The sequence below is a fragment of the Trichomycterus rosablanca genome, chromosome 15 (assembly GCF_030014385.1).
Source record: "Trichomycterus rosablanca isolate fTriRos1 chromosome 15, fTriRos1.hap1, whole genome shotgun sequence".
Lineage (NCBI taxonomy): Eukaryota > Metazoa > Chordata > Actinopteri > Siluriformes > Trichomycteridae > Trichomycterus > Trichomycterus rosablanca.
Genome location: NC_086002.1, coordinates 2,878,352 through 2,900,926, shown reverse-complemented (window position 1 = coordinate 2,900,926; position 22,575 = coordinate 2,878,352). Strand labels below are relative to the sequence as shown.

At 44.5% G+C, this 22,575-nt stretch overlaps 3 protein-coding genes across 3 annotated transcripts in view; 2 read left to right on the top strand and 1 right to left on the bottom strand.

Moving 5' to 3' along the window:
- Positions 1 to 1,920: 1,920 nt before the first annotated feature.
- Positions 1,921 to 11,789, top strand: mief2 (mitochondrial elongation factor 2). The gene is made up of 5 exons (XM_063010595.1): positions 1,921 to 2,063; positions 4,952 to 5,097; positions 6,226 to 6,385; positions 6,926 to 7,251; positions 9,378 to 11,789. Exons 2-5 carry the CDS (start codon positions 4,963 to 4,965, stop codon positions 10,161 to 10,163), a joined length of 1,407 nt encoding a protein of 468 aa, XP_062866665.1. The 5' UTR covers positions 1,921 to 2,063; positions 4,952 to 4,962; the 3' UTR covers positions 10,164 to 11,789.
- A 3,043-nt stretch (positions 11,790 to 14,832) lies between these two features.
- Positions 14,833 to 20,521, top strand: smcr8b (Smith-Magenis syndrome chromosome region, candidate 8b). Its single transcript, XM_063010669.1, has 3 exons — positions 14,833 to 14,851; positions 16,432 to 18,904; positions 20,000 to 20,521. The coding sequence occupies exons 2-3, from the start codon at positions 16,458 to 16,460 to the stop codon at positions 20,412 to 20,414; spliced, it is 2,862 nt and encodes a 953-aa protein (XP_062866739.1). The 5' UTR covers positions 14,833 to 14,851; positions 16,432 to 16,457; the 3' UTR covers positions 20,415 to 20,521.
- A 1,459-nt stretch (positions 20,522 to 21,980) lies between these two features.
- myo15ab (myosin XVAb) overlaps positions 21,981 to 22,575 on the bottom strand; it is a 46,551-nt gene continuing 45,956 nt past the window's right edge. Inside the window, 1 exon segment of the mRNA XM_063010817.1 lies at positions 21,981 to 22,537. Coding sequence (XP_062866887.1) covers positions 22,436 to 22,537 — 102 coding nt within the window. The 3' untranslated portion in view covers positions 21,981 to 22,435.

The following is a 22,575-nucleotide window of genomic DNA, read 5'->3' as shown; positions in this document are numbered from 1 at the left end:
ACTCTTAGTGAGAGTAACAACAGTACCCAATTTCATTTATTGGGTTTCTTTATTATTATTATCATATTTCCTTAACTCTGTTTTTTTATTTTATTTCCCTTTTATTACATTTACATATCCAAAGCGACTTACAGTACAGTGACAGTGTACAGTCTAAGCAATTGAGGGTTAAGGGCCTCGCTCAAGGGCCCAACAGTGGCAACCCTTTTGATTACTAGTCCAGTACCTTAACCACTAGGCTACAACTACAGTAACTTGACATTCCCAAACCATAATGCTACCGCCACCAAACTTCACGGTTCAAAGGAGAATGTGCTGTTTCAGAACGTTCACTGTTTTTCTCATAGTGAACGTCGAGGTTTTTTGTTTTTGAACGTCCTTTGCTGTTGCATTTGGAGTCTTTATGACCTTTTTTCACACTGCATGTCGTGCTCTTACTGTGATTTTTGCAAGATTCCCACTCTTAGTGAGAGTAACAACAGTACCCAATTTCCTTTACTGTAGATTGATGAACACTTAGAATCCCATAGGGTCCCTAGAAATGTTATTTTTATTAATGAATATTCACATTTACCCTCCACACCTTAAATCCTGAATATGGAGACGTCATTAGTACAAAGAACTTCGTCCCTGTTATATCCTGCTAATAATAATAAGTCATTAGTTTGTTTTTAAGACATGAAACGTTGAACGTGTGTCATTTGTTTCGGCAGATTGTGTTTTTTGGGAGTTTTGAGAACATTTATGTTGAAAATAAATATTTGTAAGAGTGCAGCTTTTTGCAGCTCTGTATAAATGTTTCTCTGAAGGAAATATGAACGTTTGAAAGGTTTGATGTGTTTATTTAATTTCATGGTTTCAGAAACCAGCGTTGGTCGTCCGGCTCCATATAAGTTTCACTTGAAATGAAAACTTGTTAATGTCATGCCAGCCAATATTATGCCAGATTAGATTCCCTGTAGTATCTCAGTCCTACCAAAATATCATGACCTTCGTGTAATAAACACTTGTGATCTCTAATGAGAAACGTCTGGGGGAAGTCTTGGTAAAAATTGGTTTTAAACAGCATTGAGGTGAAGTGTTGTGGAAGATTAATCCAAAGCAAGCAAAACAACATCAAACTTTAGTGAAGATGCCTTTTAAATGCTTTCAGAAATAGGCTCATCATTTGCTTTCGTTCTCTCTGATTCCGTCACACGGTTACACTGATCAGCCATAACATTAAAACCACCTCACTGTCCATTTTATCAGCTCCACTTACCATATAGGAGCACTTTGTAGCTCTACAATTACTGACTGTAGTCCATCTGTTTCTCTGCATGCTTTGTTACCCCCCTTTCATGCTGTTCTTCAATAATCAGGACCACCACAGGACCCCCACAGGACTTGTTCTGGTATGAGTGGATCAGACACAGCAGCGCTGATGGAGATTTTAACCACCTCACTGTCACTGCTGGACTGAGAATAGTCCACCAAACAAACATATCCAGGCAACAGCGCCCCGTGGGCAGCGTCCCGTGACCACTGATGAAGGTCTAGAAGATGACCGACTCAAACAGCAGCGATAGATGAGCGATCGTCTCTGACTCTGACACGGTGTTTAAACACTCCAGCAGTGCTGCTGTGTCTGATCCACGAGCAGGAGGGGGTCATAATGTTATGCCGAAAGGCACTTGGTACCAGGTTATTAGGTAACCCTAATAAAGTGCTCGATTAGTGTGTATTAATACCCTTGGTTTTGGAATGGTGTGTCTAAAAACCTCATGCTCAGGAGTCCAAATACTTTTGACCCGGCGTAGGCAAACTGACCTGAAAAGTATGTAGCAGAGACGTAAGTACCGCCTCTGTCGAAAACGACTCAGCATTGGTCCAAATCCACGCCAATCAAAGCGTCTCGTCCAATCAGGACAGCGGGGTGACAGCTCGAGTCGCCAGTTCGTGCTAATGGGAGGAATGAAGCTACTGCTAACGACCTCGAATATCCGAAACGAAGCGTGTTTAACTTTTAGTTTTATTTATTAAACAAAGTCGGGAAATAATATGGAGGGTATTTAGAAAAAAAGGTAAGTGTTAAAAATTAAAGCTAGCAGACTAATTTGATGTGAAATACGTTAGTAACGGTAGATAGTTAGCACGTAAGCTAACAAATGCTAACAACAACAACAACTAAAAGCGTGTTTTTTAAACAAAATGTTTAGTTTAACTTTAAAGTGCTGAATATCTCTGAAATGTGTCTTATTTAGTTCTATATACGTGCATATTGTGTTTTAAAACGTGTTAAGGAGCTGACAAAGCAACTTCGTGCTAAACAGCGCATTTATTTGTTGATTTATTAGGATTTTAACGTCATATTTTACACACTTTGGTTACATTCATGACAGAAACTGCACACAAGATTAATCAGTTCACAAGTTTATTGTCAAACACAGTCATGGACAGTTTTGTATCTCACTTGCACGTCTTTGGACTGTGGGAGAAAACCGGAGCCTCTGGTGGAAACCCACCTAGACACGGGGAGAACATGCAAACTCCACACAGAAAAGACTCAGACAGCTCCACCTGGGAAGCGAACCCAGGACCTTCTTGCTGTGAGGCGACAGCAGACATCTGGGAGCCCACATTTGTTGGACGTTTTTACTGCCAAATGAACCCTGCTGTGCCAAATTTTATTACGCCTCCTGCCCAGGGAAGCACTGTATTTAGGGCAGTTGTAGCCAAGTGGTTAAGGTATTGGACTAGTAATCAGAAAGTCGCTGGTTCACGACCCATTATTGCCACTGTTGGGCCCTTGAGCAAGGCCCTTAACCCTCAATTGCTTAGACTGTATGCTGCCACAGTTCTGAAAGTCTCTTTGGATAAAAGTCAAGTCAACTTTATTTTTAAAGCACATTTAAAGAACTACAAGAGCCAACCAAAGTGCTGAACAATATAAAATAAGACAATGAAACCATAAAAGTAACAGTAAAGAATAACAAAGGACAGTAAAATTTAAGATAATGAATACAAATACAGAAACAATAGGACAAAGTTTGAGACATACCCTGGACATAAGAAGAAGTTCTTTAAAACTTATTAAGGGCAATGAAAAGCCTGAGAGTATAAGTGTGTTTTTAAATTAGACTTAAAAACATCGATTGTGGTTGACATCCTAATAAAAACAGGCAGACTATTCCACAGTTTCTGGGCAACAAGGGAAAAAGCTCCGTCACCTTTTGACTTAAGTCTAGATTCGGGAGTGTATAGCAGCACCTGATTGGAGGATCTTAAAACTCGTGAGGTTGAGTCTGGGCGCAGGAGCTCAGTGATTTGAATAGCGTGTGCTAAATGCCGAAAATGTAAATGCATGGCACACGTTTAATGTGCAAGGGGGGGGGGTCGTTTCCACCCCCATCCACCCTCCATCCATTGCAGCCTCTTCTGGGAATTGTGTTCTTTCCACAAGATTTCAGTAACGGTGTTGCAGTAACAAACCTGTCCGGAACCAGTTAAAGGAACGACGCCACATCTGGTCTGCGCTGGTTAATTAACAGCAAACTCACAGCGGATCTATTTCTGATCCACAGCATGAGAGTGGCAGGTGCAGGGGCTAAATTTAAAACGAGGCCCTCGCTCGTGGCGCGGGCGTGACCTCGCCGACGTCCGTGAACGTGTGAATCAGACTGAAGTCCACTGAGGCATGAGGGCCTGCCAGGGAAGGTTTTTGAAGCTGCGCTGCCTTAAGAATGTCATTTTGACATATTTATTTTGTAAACTATTGTAAAGACTGTAGTCTTCTTTGTAGTTCTTTGTGGATTGCAAGGCCGTGCTGTAAAAAAGCAGGACCGTGAGAATATAAATGCCTTTTAACTTCGGTGCTGGAGATGGCTTTTGAGAGCAGCTTGGATGGCAGAGAAGGAAAACAAATGAAACCTCTTTCACCCTTAGCCCAGATAAACAAACTGAAGCTATCTTATTATAGAGACGTTATGAGAAGAACATATTAATCGGAAAAAACAAATATGCTTGGAAATGTTAAAGATAATAGAGGAAGAGAACAGCCAGCAACAAGATGGACTGATAAAATTAGAGGAATAATAAAATATTAATTAAAAAGCCGAAGACCCAAACCATAGACAGGATGTTCTGGAGAACCAGTATAAGGTTTCCAGAAGTCAGAATTGACCTGACATCACTTAATGTTGTTATTATTGTATTATTATTACACAACCGTCATACATATATATGTATAATTATAGTTATTTTTCACCATCCTTATATAGTTATAGTTACAGCTGTATAGTTATTATTTACACATCATTATTACTGTTACTACTAATATATACCTAACTAATCTTTATTATTAATACTATTAGTATTATAATACATACCCATTTTTATTCATATGCTTATTGTTATTATTGCTATTATGTATGTAGTACTATGTACCTAGATATAATTCCATATATGTAAATAGCTATAGTTATAACTTTATATTCATATTAATCATAGACATATGTTTACTGATATTCTCTGTTTTTTTGCACAATGCTGCTATTTGCACTTCTGGTAGATGCTAACTACATTTCGTTGCCTTGTACCTGTACTGAGCAATGACAATAAAGTTCTGTCTGTCTGTCTGTCTGTCTAATGGTAATAGCCGTATAGAATGGGTGCTTGGGACTTGGTTTTGATCTTTTTCTCAGGTCGGGATCTTTATAGATTTTGTCGTCCCATCCTCATGAAACTGCATGTATAGTTGTTATACATCTTGCAAATATGGGCCATATTAAAATCTTTTGAAATTTTTTTTTTTTTAAAGAAGTGTGTGTGTGTGTGTGTGTGTGTGTGTGTGTGTGTGTTATGCTGCGGGGTTGGGTGGGGTTGTACCGTCTAAAAAATAACTTTTTTTTTGTAGTTTTCCATTTTTTGCCACATTTCTGTGTCTAACTGCTCCGTGTTTCCCACATTTTAGCAGAAGTAGAAATGTATCATTCAAGTAAGAGACGAGGTGGAGATGGTATCGCTGCCATCATCGACTTCCTGCTGTCAAACGCCCAGCTGGTGCTTGGAGTGGGCGGAGTGGCTGTGCTGGGCATCGCTACGTTAGCTGTGAAAAAGGTGCGGGCACGTCTAACACACTGGTATAACCGAGGGATCGAACTGATACGCCTTAAACACGAGTTACACTGTGCGGTAATTGGCTCAGATTGTTGAATTGAATGAGATTTGTGAATAAATACGTCTCGATTTTTGACATGGTAGGTAAGCAGCAATCCACATTGTGAAGGATTACATACTAGTAGTAGGTTTTTAAAATCAGCCTTTTTTTCTAGGGGTTGAATAATTGTGATGTGATAGATAGACGGACCGACCAGCCGACTGACCGACCCACCGATCGATCACTTTATTAATCCAATAGGCATTATTAGAGCAGCTCAAGATACATTAAGTATTAAAGTACACAAGTATTATTCTACATTCATTCATTCATTCAGCTGGAGCCTATCCCAGCTTTTCAATGGGCGCAAGGCACACAGTAACACCCTGGACGGGACGCCAGTCCATCGCAGGGCACACACACACATTCACTTATAGGACAGTTCAGTGTCTCCAATTAACCTGACTGCATGTTTTTGACACGGGGAGAACATGCAAACTCCGCACAGAAAGGACCCGGACCGGCCCGCCTGGTGATCGAACCCAGGACCTTCTTGCTGTGAGGTGACGGTGCTACCCGCCGAGCCACCGTGCCGCCCTTATTATTGTACAACACTTGTAATTAAATAAATAGAACAAGAAATGTAGTATGTAATATAAGAAAACTATTAAAAAGTGTCATTTGCAGTAAATATTATTGATATAATGTTTAATATAATGTAATATATAATATAATAAACTGTTGTAAAGTGTTCTTTGCAGTAAATATTAACAGGAGTGTAAACATAGTGCCATATCATGCTCCATGAGTCTATCCTGATAGTGGCTCAGATACATGGTAAAATATCCTGCTACTAAAATACTCCCATCATTTTCTTTCTCTATTTGCTGCTTTATTTAACTGCTAAAGACGTCATTTTAAGTTATAAATCCTCTTTTTCTTGGTGGGGAAAGGGGGTGTGGGGTTGGGGATTCTCATGTTGCTGTTCATCATCATCCAACGCAACATTTTAAGCCGTCTGCCTAAATGCTGTTGATGAGCGGACACGTCGCTGAATCGTCCCCTCTGCGTTTATCTCCGTGTCGCAGCTGATAGAACGTGCTGGCCGGCCCCAAGAAGACGAGAAGCCTGAGAAGAAGATATCGGACGGCTGGGAGGAGCTCGGCCTGGTCAGCTCCTCCCCCAAGCTGCTTCAGAAGGGCATCGAGGGCGTGGTCATGAAACAAATTGCAGCAGCCACTAAGAAAGGTACGTCGGAAAACGTCTCGTCGGTGCCGGTCTAAGTAGATTTACAATTCCCCTGTCTAACTGAGGGGCAACACAGACTAGCAACAGACACGGTCAGCTGTAGCACCGCTGGTCTCTATAACATTGTCCTAATTTGGATATATCTAATACCCCTGCTGCTCTCACAAAACCCTTATTGCCCCACGCAGCTGTTGATTTATACAGATATGCTCGCTGTATTCCAGCAACTCCACCACAAGGACACTAGGAGTCACTAATGCAGCAAAAAATGATATTATATAATATTTACACATATATATATTTATATATTTATCTAATACATAATTTAAACAGTCAAAAGTATGTGGACGCCTGACTGCCCGCGTACTGTGGGTATTAATAGAGAGCTGCCCCGTTCTTTTGCACCTTTAACAGCCGCCACTTTTCGCAAGGTGTTCGAGAATGTCTGTGGGAATTTGTGTCCATCCGGTCAAACAGCGGCTCGCGGACGACGTTCCGGTTCATCCCATCTAACTCATTGCTTCTATTATCGTTTCGTAGCGGAGCTGTCCCAGCCTGCACCTCACGGCCAGTCTCAGACCCCGAGAACCGAGTCCGAGCCGGCCCCTCAGCGCAGGCGGCTAGACCTGAGCGCGCTGACCTTCTCCGAGCGCCTGGAGCAGTATTACCGCACGCGCGTGCGCCTGTCCCCGGACGAGGTGTCCCGAGCCCAGCAGAGGGCGCTGGACATGGCCACCGAGATCCAGGCCTTCCTGCGCTCCAAACACCCCGACATGCCCCTCGGAGAGATGACCGTGGCCGGCTCTCTGCTGGATGACCTGCAGGTGGTCAAGGCGGACCACGCCTGCCTGCTCGTGCCACTACAGGTACAACACGTATAATGGTGTCGTGTTTGGCTAACGGAGCAGTAGTGTCATATGGTATGTTTCCAAAAGTATGTGGACGCTACTCTCATTGCTGTCAGGCGTATATGTTTATCGAATAATCCTTTAATGCTCTCACCAAGAAAATAATGTTTAAAATAATTATTTCTTTGCTTTTCGTAGTTTCTTGGGACTTTACCAACAACAAACAATTTATATATTGTTAATGAGCCTCGACCAAACAGAGATGATCACAAAAACGATGCAACCTTCAGCTCGTCAACCAAGCAGTACATACGACCCAAGATTTTTTTCATACAGCGTAGTATTCAGACTCAACCCAAAGACCATTAAAGGGTTAAAATGGTTTCCAGAGTTGTTTGTGGAATGACACTTTCCTCTTTCAGCAAGTTTCATAATGTCATGGATGAGTACGATAAGGTTTGAAGGAACTCTGGTGGCCTTAACCTTGTTGTGTTCAAATCTTGGGATGAATCGGAATGTGTTTGTCTGTTTATTCGGGTTTTAATTAAGCAATAGAACACGAGGCGGGTGCCGTAGATCATCACAGCCGTGATGTTATTCGCTATAACACACGACCTCGAGTGTTCTATTGCTTTTATACAACAGTTTTTTACAAAATAAAGAAAGAAAATAAATCAAAGAAGCCCTGAATTTCATATTAAATATGCTTTAATATTGACAATACCTTTAACACTACTAAGCAGACATCCCAAGTTGCAAAAACTCATTTCAGGGCGGTAAGAACAACGAGAAGAAGAAGGCAAGAACCTCCGAAGGGAAAAAAAGAAATAAAAAAAGCTCTCGCACACACACCAAAGGATCATGGGTGATAACAGAACTCTTAACAGACCGGTAACTGGGCTATTAAGCTAACTGTTCGCGTTACAAACACATTAAAGTTCCCTACATTGTGTATCAGATCGCGGATTTATGTTCCCTACATAGTGCACTAGATAGTATATCAGATAACGCATTCATGTTCACTACATAGTGCACTAGACAGTGTATTAGACAATTGATTCATGTTCACTACATAGTGCACTAGATAGTGAATTAGACAATTGATTCATGTTCACTACATAGTGCACTAGATAGTGAATTAGACAATTGATTCATGTTCACTACATAGTGCACTAGACAGTATATTAGACAATTGATTCATGTTTACTACATAGTGCACTAGACAGTATATTAGACAATTGATTCATGTTCACTACATAGTGCACTAGACAGTATATTAGACAATTGATTCATGTTCACTACATAGTGCACTAGACAGTATATTAGACAATTGATTTATGTTCCCTACATAGTGCACTAGATAGTATATCAGATAACGCATTCATGTTCACTACATAGTGCACTAGATAGTATATCAGATAACGCATTCATGTTCACTACATAGTGCACTAGACAGTATATTAGACAATTGATTCATGTTCACTACATAGTGCACTAGACAGTATATTAGACAATTGATTCATGTTCACTACATAGTGCACTAGACAGTATATTAGACAATTGATTTATGTTCCCTACATAGTGCACTAGACAGTATATTAGACAATTGATTTATGTTCCCTACATAGTGCACTAGACAGTATATTAGACAATTGATTTATGTTCCCTACACAGTGCACTAGACAGTATATTAGACAATTGATTTATGTTCCCTACACAGTGCGCTAGATTGTGTATCAGATAACGGATTTAAAACGCGATCGGGAATAAAGTCGGTGTCGCCTGCGTGTGCGTTTGTGTGCATGAAGCTCGTCGTTACTGGCAACGCGTCAGCGGAGTTATACAGCTGTGGCGTGAAAAGGCCGCGCTGTTATCACCAATATCAGCACGTTTAGAACGCTTCTCAACCAATCAGATTGTAAGGTCGGAACTAACTGTTGTATAACACGTTGTTGACACTTTATTCATAACTGAGCCTCTTCCTAATTCACGGCTGTGAAAATCTCACCATGGGCCGTGAAACGATCCGTTTCCTGAGTAATATGCCATTTTAATTAAGCACATTTTCCCATGAATTTAGTAGGGCTCTATTGACAGTACAACAGTCCCATGCATGACCCGTTTGCTTTTTCGTCCTTGTGTAGCTGGAGCCCAGCTTGTGGACCCCCATCGCCGGGGAGGACACGTTCCTGGGGCACCCTCAGTACTGCATGGTGCGCCGCGAGAACCTGGAGTACTTTCCGCGCGGGCGGAGCTACTGGGACCGCCACCTCCTCGGCGGCTACCTGTCGTCCCGGCTCGTCGCCGAGCAACTGCGCAAGTCCGTCATGGAGTCCATGAACTGGCCGTCTCTGAGCGGGACCCTGGAGGGCGAGGTGCGGCCGGTGCTCGGGTCTCCGGCGCTGAAGCTGGGGATACGGGGTCTGCCCGAATGCGGAAACCCCGACGACGAGCAGCTGTTCGTTAGCGTCGTGCCCACGGTGCGCCTGGGTAGAACGGCGCTCGCGGCGCAGCCGGAGATCACCGGGGCGTTCGACTACGTCTGGTACCAGAGCCTGTACACCAGCGAGACGACGCGATTGGCCGGCCTCGACCAGTCGGAGGGCGGATCGGAGGTCAGGAGGAAGTGTCTGAAAACGCTCAAAGCCGTGTGCAGGAACTGCCCGGCTCTCCACAAGCTGACCGGCGCCCAGCTCAGCAACGTGGTCCTGCACATGAGCGACAAGGAGGCCGACTGGTCCGAGGCGGCGTACGCCGAGCGCTTCCAGCAGGCCATCGCGGAACTGATCGGCTACTTGGAGACGGGCGTCCTTCCCGGCTATTTCAAACCCGCCGTCAACCTGCTGCAGGGCTTCACCGAGGACGACATCGACGAGATGGGCTTCATGCTCTACTGCGCCGTGACCGAGCCGGAGATTCTGCTCATATGAGAGGGTTTTCGGTTCTTAACCGAGGTTTAATCAGGGTGGATTTATTTATTCTAGCATACAAACTGACTCCCTCAGTCATAGAAGTGCTTTTTTTTGGTAGCCGGACACTGTAAAGCTTCTAAAAATGAATAAAAGTCTCAAAATACAGAAACCGAGCGATCTTAAAGCAATAGTTTGATACATTTTAAAGCTAGCTATTTTTCTACTCCTAGTATTTGCACAGACATGTTCAGTGTCTGGGGTTCGTTCCTGCCCTGAAGCAGCGAGCATGACTTACGTTTTATACACATTTTTTTATCCCAACATCACCCAAATCTTTGTTCACTCAGGTTTACCCTCCGGTCGCTTGGCTTTTCTAAGCAGGGTTGCCAGATTTCACTCAAATACAGCGATTACAACCCAATTTCCCCCCCTAATCTAGTCGTGTCCAGTTACTCTGATTGCGTCCTCTATACGGCACGTACAGTCGGTACAGACTGCATTTTCCACCCCCCACGGGTCGAGTTCATACACCGACGGGCACCGTGTACGGAGGGCCACACCCCCGTCAGCACTATTCCTCAGCCCTGTGCAGGCGGCATCAGTCGCACCGGTTATGAGGACCCATGATCCGACTTTTTACCCCTGACCCTGTAAACAACAGCCGATCGTTGTTCATGCAGCCGCCCCGCCCAGTCGGGAGGCAGAGCCGAGATTCGATACGATGTATTCGAGACCCCGACTCTGGTGCGCTAGCGTACTTCACCGCTGCGCCACCTGAGCGCCACCTTACAAGCATTTTTATTCTGGTCTCTTTTGTGGTTTCACTTGTTATTAAAGCTCAAGCATTTGGAAAAACTTCTGTACCCACCCATCGGTCGGCTAAGTCGGATGCCGGACTCATCCTGCATCTCGAGATTCGATCTGATCGTGAATCGGGCTCCCACAATTCTTGGTTTTATTTTGATTCTATACAGGGCGCCGGTGTGAACTGTATAAATATGCGTATAAATGTTTTCCTTTACGAGGGTTTCATTCGGGCGAGACTTGATCAGGTAGGTAGGAATCGGTTCCTTATGAATTACACGAGTACCGTAAGTATAGAAAACACTGTTTGGTTGGAAGAAAGTGGACACCTGACCACAAGCTTGTTGGAGTCTCGTTACCCCGTCCGTTTTTGTAGCCATTATAGCCGTTCCTCCTCTAGGAAGGCTTTCTATGAGATTTTGGAGTGTGCCTGTGGGAATTCGGGGTCCATTGAGTCAGAGGTGCATCTGTGAGGTCGGGTGCTGATGGTTCAGTTGGTTTGAATGTCGAGGCTCTGAGCAGGCCACTCAAACCAATCAAACCATTTTTATGAGTGTTTATGGACCTCACTTCATGCACAGGGGCACGACACAAAGCATGAAGTGTAAGTAAGTAGGAGGGGTGTCCACATTCTTTTGGTCGTATGTATGTGATGGTGCAAAGGTGTTTTTTAATGATCCAGTACTAGGTGATATTAGGTGACGTTGGCTGGTCTGGGGGAAGCTGCAGCGTCGGGCTTGGCACTCGGATATTATTGCACTTTAACGCCAGACCCAGACTGTGAATATTTTTGTGTTCTTGTGATAAAGCAATAAAGTAAATCTGCAGTAGATTCTGAAACGTCTTCAGCTGTTTCTGTTTTGTTCTTAAGCTGATACACACACACACAACATTAAAACCACCTCCTTGTTTCTACACTCACTGTCCATTTGATCAGCTCCACTTACCATATAGAAGCACTTTGTAGTTCTACAATTACTGACTGTAGTCTATCTGTTTCTCTGCATGCTTTTTTAACCTGCTTTCACCCTGTTAGGGTACCACAGAGCAGGTATTATTTAGGTGGTGGATCATTCTCAGCACTGCAGTGACACTGACATGGTGGTGGTGTGCATGGCTGGATTACTGACCGGGCCAGTGCCCAGGGGCCCTTGAGGTCAGGGGGCCCCGGGGGGGGCCCTGGCCCAAAACATTTTGCGATGCCTATCAACATTTATGATACAATATATTTTTATTTCCGAGGGCCCTCCATTTTAAGGATCCTCTGACTATTAGGGACTTTGACCCCAGGGCCTCTTGGGGGCCCTAGCCATGCTTTTGGGCCCTAGCCATGCTTTTGGGCCCCTTATGAAAATGGATGAGGCGTTGTGGCACTGCTCTGACTTCGACTTCTGGCTATTAGGGGTCCTAGGAAAGAGGGGGGCATATTTTTAGAGGGCCCTGGTTATGAGAGCCCCTACCAGGGGGCCCTAGAGAAGAGCAGGGCATACCATTAGAGGGCCCTTGATCACGAGGGCCCCTGCTATGGGGCCCTTGACTTCCATAAAAGTCGTTTACCATGGCTCCTTGACTTAACTCTTTGCCCAGGGGCCCAGACTATCCTTAATCCGTCCTTGGTGGTGTGTTAGTGTGTGTTGTGCTGGTATGAGTGGATCAGACACAGCAGCGCTGCTGGAGTTTTTAAACACCTCACTGTCACTGCTGGACTGAGAATCGTCCACCGACCAAAAACATCCAGCCAACAGCGCCCCGTGGGCAGCGTCCTGTGACCACTGATGAAGGGCTAGAAGATGACCGACTCAAACAGCAGCAATAGATGAGCGATCGTCTCTGACTTTACATCTACAAGGTGGACCGACTAGGTAGGAGAGTCTAATAGAGTGGACAGTGAGTGGACACGGTATTTAAAAACTCCAGCAGCGCTGCTGTCTGATCTACTCATACCAGCACAACACACACTAACACACCACCACCATGTCAGTGTCACTGCAGTGCTGAGAATGATCCACCACCCAAAAATGTGGAGCTGATAAAATGTGTTATGGTTGATTAGTGTATAGTTTTATTGATTTTATACACTTATAAGCAATAAGTTTGGCTCAAACTACCTGTAATCAACAGTAAGCATGGATGAAATTTGATCCACAGTGTTTACATATAAAATGATTTGTCCATTTCTATTAGGATTGTTGATGGAACGTACTGGAATAACTAGTTAATCTAGCTCCAGAACCTGGTACTGCTGTATTACAGCTCTACATAAACACAGAAGTGAGCGCCGGTTATGATCCACTACAGTAATGCCATAGGTAAGGTCAAAGGAATCGATTCTACGAGTCAAGAGTCGAATCTGTCTTACCAAGACGTGAAAATTATGAGTCGACTCCAAAGGAGTCATTTGAAGTTTGCGTAAAAAGGACTAAACTCTGACTGATTAAATTATTAGACATGTTTACGCTTTAGAGTCGAGACAAGAGGATGTGCTAAATAAGTAAAGTAAATAAAATTGGATCACACTTAAATACATAGTAAATGAATAACGCAAATACATTAACAGAGTCAGTATGTACAGCTAAAGTAAAATACAGTTGTGCTCCTTGCGTGTCCGTTTAAAGACTTTTATAGATTTCTGTCTAGTTTATTGGCATTAAATGTTATTAATAAAAATATATACTGATGTCTTGTTATTTGTTTTTATGTTCGGAAACGTAGAGAACGATTGAGTCGACTCCTTTCGCTTGAATCAGAATTGGAGTCGATTCAGAAGTTTGTGCTGATCGTGATTTCGTCAACCCCCCCCTCCCCCCACACACACACACTCCTCCAGGCTGTCACATGTGCACATGTAGCAAGAGTGTCGATTACCGGCATGTGTTGCCAGATCCTTTATTTTCAAACTGAATTTAAATAAATATTTCTACTGATCAGCCATAACATTAATAATACATTTTATTTATATAGCGCTTTTCAAGATACTCAAAGACGCTTAACATTAAAACCACCTCCTTGTTTCTACTTTTTAGTTCTACAATTACTGACTGTAGTCCATGTGTTTCTCTGCATGCTTTGTTAGCCCCCTTTCATGCTGTTCTTCAATGGTCAGGATCCCCACAGGACCACCACAGAGCAGGTATTATTTAGGTGGTGGATCATTCTCAGCACTGCAGTGACACTGACATGGTGGTGGTGTGTTAGTGTGTGTTGTGCTGGTATGAGTGGAGTCATCTTCTAGACCTTCATCAGTGGTCACAGGACGCTGCCCACGGGGCGCTGTTGGCTGGATATTTTTGGTTGGTGGACGATTCTCAGTCCAGCAGTGACAGTGAGGTGTTTAAATCCACTCATACCAGCACAACACACACTAACACACCACCACCATGTCAGTGTCACTGCCGTGCTGGGAATCATCCACCACCTAAATAATACCTGCTCTGTGGTGGTCCTGTGAGAGTCCTGACCATTGAAAAACAGAGTAAAAGCAGGCTAAAAAGTATGTAGAGAATCATATGGACTACAGTCAGTAATTGTAGAACTACAAAGTGCTTCTATATGGTAAGTGGAGCTGATAAAATGGACAGTGAGTGAAAAAACAATGAGGTGGTTTTTTACAACGGGGATTTTTGTACGCATGTCTGGCAACCCGGTTACCGGCGTTGGTCATGGGTCTGATTGCTGTTACTGTTTACCTCAGGAATAAAAAATCGCTCGACATGTCAGAATGAAGAGTTTTATTGTTTTTACTGCATTTATGTGAATATTATCATCTAATATGTTTTATTTTTGTTTAAGCCCGTTTGCTGACAGCTGTGGAGAAGTTTTGGAGAAGTTATAATGTTTTTACAGTGTTTTTATTTCTATTTTAAGTGAACAGACTGAATGAACCACAGAGCTTCTCAGAACTGGTAAATTCAGTCTGTCAGATATTCTGATTTTATTTGTTTACACTTTACAGCTAAATACACCTGGTACGGTTACAGTCCAAAGTTTATATACACTTAATTTTATACTACTACTATTATTTCAGTTTTCTGTCTCGGAAATGGATTCTTTTCTCAATATTTTTTTCTTTATTTATGGATTTTATTGTTTGTTTGGTTAAACTTATACATAAAACAACTTAAAATAGTAACTTGGTGATGTGCCAGGATAAATAGGGCTAGTTTGACTGCACCTATTCTTTTTTGCAGGGTTGCTGAGAAGAAATTTGTCCATATTGTCAGACGGGACTTGAACACCATCTATACTCTGGCCTGCCATGGATGCTGGAACATTGACAACACTGTCCACAGTCAAGCGAGCTTCACATCTCCATGGACTCCAAAGTGTCCACTGTACAGTGGACCCTTGACTTACGAATTCCAAAGGGCTGTTCTTAAGTCAAAATGTTCGTTAGTTAAACCTATTTCTCCCATTAGAAATAATGTAAACAGAATTAATCCGTGCCAGACCTCCCAACCCCCCTTACCCCTAACCTCTCTAATGTCTTAAATGCTCTTTTTTGTTGTAAATACACGTATATTTCCCTTAAATCTTAAATTATTATTATTATTTCCTTCTTTATTTCCATACTGTTGTATTTTGTAGGTGTAATTGCACGAAAGAAAGAATACTTTACTGAGCCGAGTTCCTTCTTCTCTCTCACTCACTGTCCCCTCTGTCTGATACACAGTCACACCTACTGGCAGGAGTATATACAACAACAAAAAAACGCTTCCTCTGCACCTTCTCTGGGGACATTTTAATATAGAATTTTACAAAATATAAAGAAAACACCGGAAAAACATCGTCCGCTGTCCGAATGTTTGCTTACTGTATATATATATATATATATATATATATATATATAGAGAGAGAGAGAGACGCTCAGAGGCAATTTGTTCGTACGTTAAGTTAAAAAGATCGTTCGTAACCTCGAAATGTTCGTATGGTAAACGGTTCGTAACTCAAGGGTCTACTGTATAAGACAGAAGTCACAGCTCCAAAAACTGCCCATGACGATGTGAAGCTTGGCTGTGGACAGTCTCACATGTTCTTTTGATTACATCTGACCGTCTGGACAAATTTACCCTCATCGAAAGCTTGGAGATCCTTACATTAGTGGGACGGTGGTGGCCTAGTGGGTAGGGCTTTGGGCAATCAACTGAAAGGTTAAGAGTTTGAATCCAAGCTCTGCCATGCAGCCACTGTTGGGCCCTTGAGCAAGGCTCTTAACCCTGTCTGCTCCAGGGGAGGCGTACGATGGCTGACCCTGCGCTCTTACTCTTACTGTACACCTTTGTATAAATGACAAATAAAGGTCTTATTCTTCTAAATTGGTACATTGATTTTGGGATCATTTTGGGAGCTACCAGACACAAACCAGTGGTCACCTACCAGTTAACCCACCATTAAAGCAGCGTTTCTTGTTTAAACCAACAATAGATCCATATTTGGCAGCGCTAACCAGTTGTTTACCCTTGGTTCTTCATTTTCTCCCCTACAGGGGTAACATATCATTGCAAAGACACCATGATTGGATCTCCAGACTTGCTGGCTTTTACCACTGAGACTGATTTTAGTGAAACATCTACATCTAAGGATCTTCCGGAGGAATTCTCAGTCCATTACTCAGAGCACGTCTCGCCTTGGTCCAAGCCGTCCACAGTCAGATTCAATAGAGACTTTATTCTAATATCAGAATTCTCGGAGCAGGTTGGTCCCCAGCCACTGCTAACCATCCCCGATGAAACCAAGTCACACGGGTCGTTCGATCTGAACCAGTTCTCGGTCAGGATCATGTCTGTGGATTATCAGACGGTGCTCGCCGGTCCTAGCGGTTGTGGACACCCTAAGCTGAACTTTGTCGAAGACTCTGCCGTGGTGCTAGAGTATTCTCAAGAAGGAGCCTTCGCTTACGTGCACTACATGACGCTGTATGACCTCGAGGCTCGCGGGTTCGTCCGGCCGTTCTGCATGGCCTACGTGTGCTCGGAGGAGAGCAAAATTATGCGTAGTTTTCGCCGGCTGTCGGGAGAGTTCTCCAGGGCGTCCGAGTGCCTGAAGACTGGAAATCGGAAAAACTTCGCCAACGAAATTGACAGAAGGCTGGCAGACCTGGAGTATACCAGATTAGTATTGCTGAGAGAGCTAGAACAAGACAGGATACGCAACTGCACTGGTCACGAGAGAGATGTAGAAGTGGAAGCGATGAATAAGGAAGTAAGCCTTGGATTACTGCCGAACACAAAGGAATATAAACCCAAAAATAAAGTAGAGATAAATAACGGCAGCTCAGGGTTTGATGACTGTGAAAAAGAAGATAGCGACCTGGTTCTGCCGAGCACTCGAACTAACAAAACAGAGGAAAAACTGGAAGGATTTGAGAACCTAAAGGAAACAAAGGAGGGTCAGAACGCAACATGTCAGTCAGTCATGAGTTCTGATAGAGCCGCTGAGCTGGCGAGTTTAGAGAAAGCCATCCAGGAACACAGAAGTCTTTTAAAGCAAGTCACATCCTTTCCGAACAGAAAGCTCAGAAACCAGACGTTCTTGCCGTACGACTCAGACGATGCGCCTCTTTCTCTGGAGTCACATTTGGACTTCGACATACAGCACGTCCGAACTCCAGAGTCGGTGGTGGAGTGCGGCTTTGGCTCACAGACGTGCTCGCACACTCCGCGTCTGGTTAGTTCAAACTCATGCCGGCGCTTTGACAAGAGTCTGAAGGGTTTAGAAGAGCTCTGTGATGACTACTTCCTACAGCAGACCTTAAAGCAACTGCGCTGTACTGAAAAGAGTTTCCGTGGCGATGCCAGCTTCCTCCTTTCGCAGGAATTGACCCAAAACTTTCTCCATCGCCTCGATTCCACCAACTTTCTCTTCGAATATCCGTCCAACCCGGAGCGCGAAAGTGTGCATCAGTCAGCCCGATTACAAACCCAGTCTGCGCCATTTGTTCCCGCGAGTCTGGAGTCGTACACGTCCTGTGTGGAAACCGTGCCGATCAAGCTCGGGAACGAAAGGTCTCCGGTCGAGCCCAGCGTCCTTCTGACATTCCCGTGCGATGACCAGCCATTAACACCAGTCCACCCTAACTGTGAGAAGGACGAGACCGTTCCGGTGCAGATGAAGGACAGCGTGAGCAGCGGGGAAAGTATCGAGGTCCTGGGAACGGAAAAGTCCTTCAGGACGCAAGACTTTCATTACACCATGGACACGGTTCCGCAAAGGCCAGTGTGTTCTCCTGCTACTGTCGAAGTTCGGAAACGGAGGGTGACCACTCGCCGAGAGAACAGCGAAGACAGCATCGAGGTTCTCAGCACTACAGACTCTATAATACCTGATGATCTGAGGGCCTCCTACTTCTCTGCTATTCACGAAGAGACCCAGGATCATCAAGAACAGGAAGACGAATCTTTGGAGAAGTGTTTGTGCGGTACCGAAGGCGCCATTCCAGCCGAGGGCCAAGATGAATCCCAGGACTTCCAGATCCCCCCTATCATCATCAACTCACCAGATCCTGATCTGAACTTTGATCTCAACTACCTGGACTTTCGTACCATTGGTACCCCTCTCTCTATCAGTCGGGCAAACTCTCTCCAACCTGCCCAAGATAATCACTTGGAATGCACCAGCTTTCACAGCCTCGCCTCCACAGTCTCAGATCTCGCGTCCTTTCACGGTCTTGATGGAAAGACGAATGCAGGCAGGAGCAGGCGAGCGCGAGCCAAATTAGGACGGGCCATGCTGCATTTCCTCCGCCGGTTCCCGTTCGCGGCGCATGCCGTGTACAGCCTGCTGAGTGGCAGAACTTTGGTGGTGATGGGCAGTGAGGAGGCTGAGGTCAGACGTTGGGTCACAGCGCTCAGTATCTATACACCTCAGCTGGGCAGGAACAGAAATAGCATCCAGCCCTGGACGTCAGAACCTCTGCAGATTACTGACCTGCTGACCTGGAAACTTATTGGCTTTAATAGGTATGTTTAGACTAAATGGTCTTATTTTGTAAAGTATGTAAAAGTATGTAGACATCCAAAAGGCATTGGGACTCTTCTCAGAAGGCTTTCCTTAATGCCTCTAGGATCATTCAGCACTAGTACTATCTACCTTCCTGCCTCAAGGGAGGTGCCTGTTTGGGCGCCTGGCCATAGTGATAGCACCGCTTTGGATAAGAACTCCAGAGTGGAGTTGTGCCTGAAGCTTGTTGATGATGATCAAACACATTCACATTCATTTACATTTTCGGCATTTAGCAGACGCTTTTTATTCAAAGCGACTTACATTACAGATACAGTATACAGTCTACAGTCTGAGCAATTGAGGGTTAAGGGCCTCGCTCAAGGGCCCAACAGTGGCAACCTGGCAGTGGTGGGGCTTAAACCAGCGACCTTCTGATTATTAGTCCAGTACCTTAACCACTAGGCTACGGCTTGCCTTTAGTGATGCTTTTATCCAAAGCGACTTAGTACTGAGTACTGTGACAGTATGTTGTCTAAGCAATTGAGGGCCCTTGCTTAAGGGCCCAACAGTAGCAACCTGGCAGTGGTGGGGCTTAAACCAGTGACCTTGTGATTACTAGTCCAGTACCTTAACCACTAGGCTACGGCTTGCCTTTAGTGATGCTTTTATCCAAAGCGACTTACAGAGATGTGACAGTATGTTGTCTAAGCAATTGAGGGTTAAGGGCCTCACTCAAGGGCCCAACAGCAGCAACCTGGCAGTGGTAGGGCTTAAACCAGCGACCTTCTGATTACTAGAGCAGTACCCTAACCACTAGGCTACGGCTTGCTTTTAGTGATGCTTTTATCCAAAGCGACTTACATTACAGTATACAGTATACAGTCTGAGCAATTAAGGGTTAAGGGCCTTGCTCAAGGGCCCAACAGTGGCAACCTGGCAGTGGTAGTGCTTAAACCAGCCACCTTTTGATTACTACTCAAGTGCTGTACCCGCTAGGCTGTGCCCACTGATCCACACTGCAAAAAACAATCAAACAAACGTGTTACGAGCGTATGTAAACTTTTGGCTTTAGCTATAAACATAAAACATATTAATTAACCTTATTGTTTCAGAATGGCTTCCTCATCCTCCAGCACGCCTGCCTGCCTCGTCCGCTACGGCCGGTACGTCAGCGTACTGGACGTAGACCAACGAACTCTGCGATGTCCGGCCTACAGAGGTTCCTTGATCTGTCCCTTGGTGGAGCCGAGGGTCCAGATCATGGGTGGCACCTCCTACTTCCTGTACGCCCAGAGCGTGATCAGTGAACTCGTATCCCGAGCGTTCGTCCTCGCGTTCTCTCACGACCTTCAGAAAGCCAGCGACCCCGCCCAGAAGGACAGGGCGTGTCGGTTCCTCGTTCAGTTCCACAATGACGACCTGAAGATCCTCCACTTCTTCTCCGACCTCGTTACACGTCACGTTACAGGAACCCCGTCTACGTTACTCCGATTTAGCTACAGCGCCAACACTGTGTTCAAACTCTGACCCGGAAACTACAGTCGCACTGCAGCCCAAGTCCTTATTTAAAAGCCAATTGCTCCTTGGTATATGGACACCATTTCAGAATGTTCAGCCACACCCATTACAAACAATCCTTCCTATCAGTAGAATCAATGATAGAAATCCATCATGTTTCTAACGTTTCTGCTCCTCTGCTCAAAGCAAGATCCATAACGTCTTGTTAAATCATGTGGAAATTCAAAGGGAGTGGACCCTGTTATGGCTGAAGGAAAGCATGACCACTATAGTATCATTTCAGGGCGGCACGGCGGCTCGGTGGACAGCACTGTCGCCTCACAGCAAGAAGGTCCTGGGTTCCTTTCTGTGCGGAGTTTGCATGTTCTCCCTGTGTCTGCTCCGGTTTCCTCCCACAGTCCAAAAACATGCAGTCAGGTTAATTGGAGACGCTAAAGTGCCCTATAGGTGTGTCTGCACTCCAGGGTGTCGCTGTGTGCCTTGCGCCCATTGAAAAGCTGGGATAGGCTCCAGCACCGCCCCCACGACCCTGATTGGATAAGCGGTTAAGACAGTAAGTGAGTGAGTATCATTTCAGTGCTGGGAATGGTCACTCACCCACAGCGGTGGTCTGGTAGGGTAGGGGTCTGTTTTAAATGCATGTTTACCCCCTTTTCCCAACTAAGTGTAGTGCCAATCCGGCCCCGGGGACCCCAGTGGCGTCCAAGGAGGGTATATATTCGCCTGACACAAACTCCCTCCGGCATGTGCGCAGTCCACCAATCCCTTCTCATTCCCCCATACTTTGGTGGATTTGTACAAGGAGAGCCACGCCCCGATCTCTGTGCTCCTCCACTTTCTGTACAGATGCCCTGGTCAACCAAGATCCCTACACAACATTGATAACCCCACCCCTTAGTCCGGTCTTTATCCACAAGGCAGACTGGAGGCCAATTGTGCCTGCTAGAGGGTGCCCAGAGCTGAGAATCGAACCCGAGAGTTCAGATCCCACTGCACCACCTGGACGCTCTGGTAGGGGTTCATATTGTGGCCATTCAGTCAAAGGAGCCATCGGACAAGAAGGCCTGGTTTGTAATTCATCCCAAAGTGCTCAGTTCAAAACTTAGTCCAGGGTGCTGATGTTTCTTTACATCAAACTGTCAAACGAAGACTCAGCGGACCTTGCTTTGTCCTCAGGAGCAGAGGGACGTCTCTATACTTTTGGCCTTATAGTGTGGTAGTGAAGCCATACGGCGTAGGAAAATAGTCCCTCAGGATTTTATTCTGCTCCACAGTCTGTGTGTTTACTCACGGAGATCCAGCACGCCCGGGACACGGAAGTATTAATTACCAACAATAATCCTTTCATCAAAATCCATCAGCTCACATTCTTCAGGATTATTTTATTAACTGCCACAATAGATGCACGTGTGTTTCTGATTCATGTGCAAAGCTGCAGAAAAAAACTCCTCCTGGCAGCACATTCAGTGCCGTTTTACCCGGTTCTTTTAACTTTTAAAGTGTCCGTGCCGTCATCAAAACCTCAGAGACTCAGTTTGGCTCAGACACTCAGTGGAACTGCTGGTTAAAAACCAGTAATTTACATTTCTTTATTTTGATTCCAGTGACAAAGTTCAGATAATCATATTTTATTAATATAAAAAAAATATAAAATTATATACATATAAAACAAAACAGAAATCCTGCCTGACCACATGGCCAAAAGTATGTGGACACCTCTTTGTTTTATTCAGTTCAGGTGTATACAATTATTGCTATATGCACAAATCCCCAGAAACGCAGGAGTGGAGGCTGTTATAGAAGCAGAGTTGCTTTAACAGCAAGGTGTTGTATAAAATTAAATGAATGTTATATACAAATTCCAAAAAACGCAGGAGTGGAGGCTGTTATAGAAGCAGAGTTGCTATAACAGCACTGTGTTGTATAAAATTAAATGAATGCTATAGGCACAAATCCCCAGAAACGCAGGAGTGGAGGCTGTTATAGACTGGGATCGTACTGTAGGTGAGATGATGGTTCCTCTCTCGTGTTTAGAGGAGGGTGATTTCACTCGGCGGCAGATTGAGTCTCTTCTCTTGCAGCGACAGCAGATTCTCGACGTGCATGGCAACGACACGACAAAGCTCCAAACCCTGAAGATAAAACCACGTAACATTAATATAGTATTTAA

What these genes read in the sequence shown, in the direction of transcription:
- smcr8b (XM_063010669.1), top strand. Translation starts at nt 16,458, where the DNA reads ATGATTGGATCTCCAGACTTGCTGGCTTTTACCACTGAGACTGATTTT. An exon ending in AAACTTATTGGCTTTAATAG is followed by an intron (nt 18,905 to 19,999) that starts GTATGTTTAGAC and finishes TTATTGTTTCAG; the next exon opens with AATGGCTTCCTCATCCTCCA.
- mief2 (XM_063010595.1), top strand. Translation starts at nt 4,963, where the DNA reads ATGTATCATTCAAGTAAGAGACGAGGTGGAGATGGTATCGCTGCCATC. An exon ending in CTACGTTAGCTGTGAAAAAG is followed by an intron (nt 5,098 to 6,225) that starts GTGCGGGCACGT and finishes TCCGTGTCGCAG; the next exon opens with CTGATAGAACGTGCTGGCCG. An exon ending in GCCTGCTCGTGCCACTACAG is followed by an intron (nt 7,252 to 9,377) that starts GTACAACACGTA and finishes GTCCTTGTGTAG; the next exon opens with CTGGAGCCCAGCTTGTGGAC.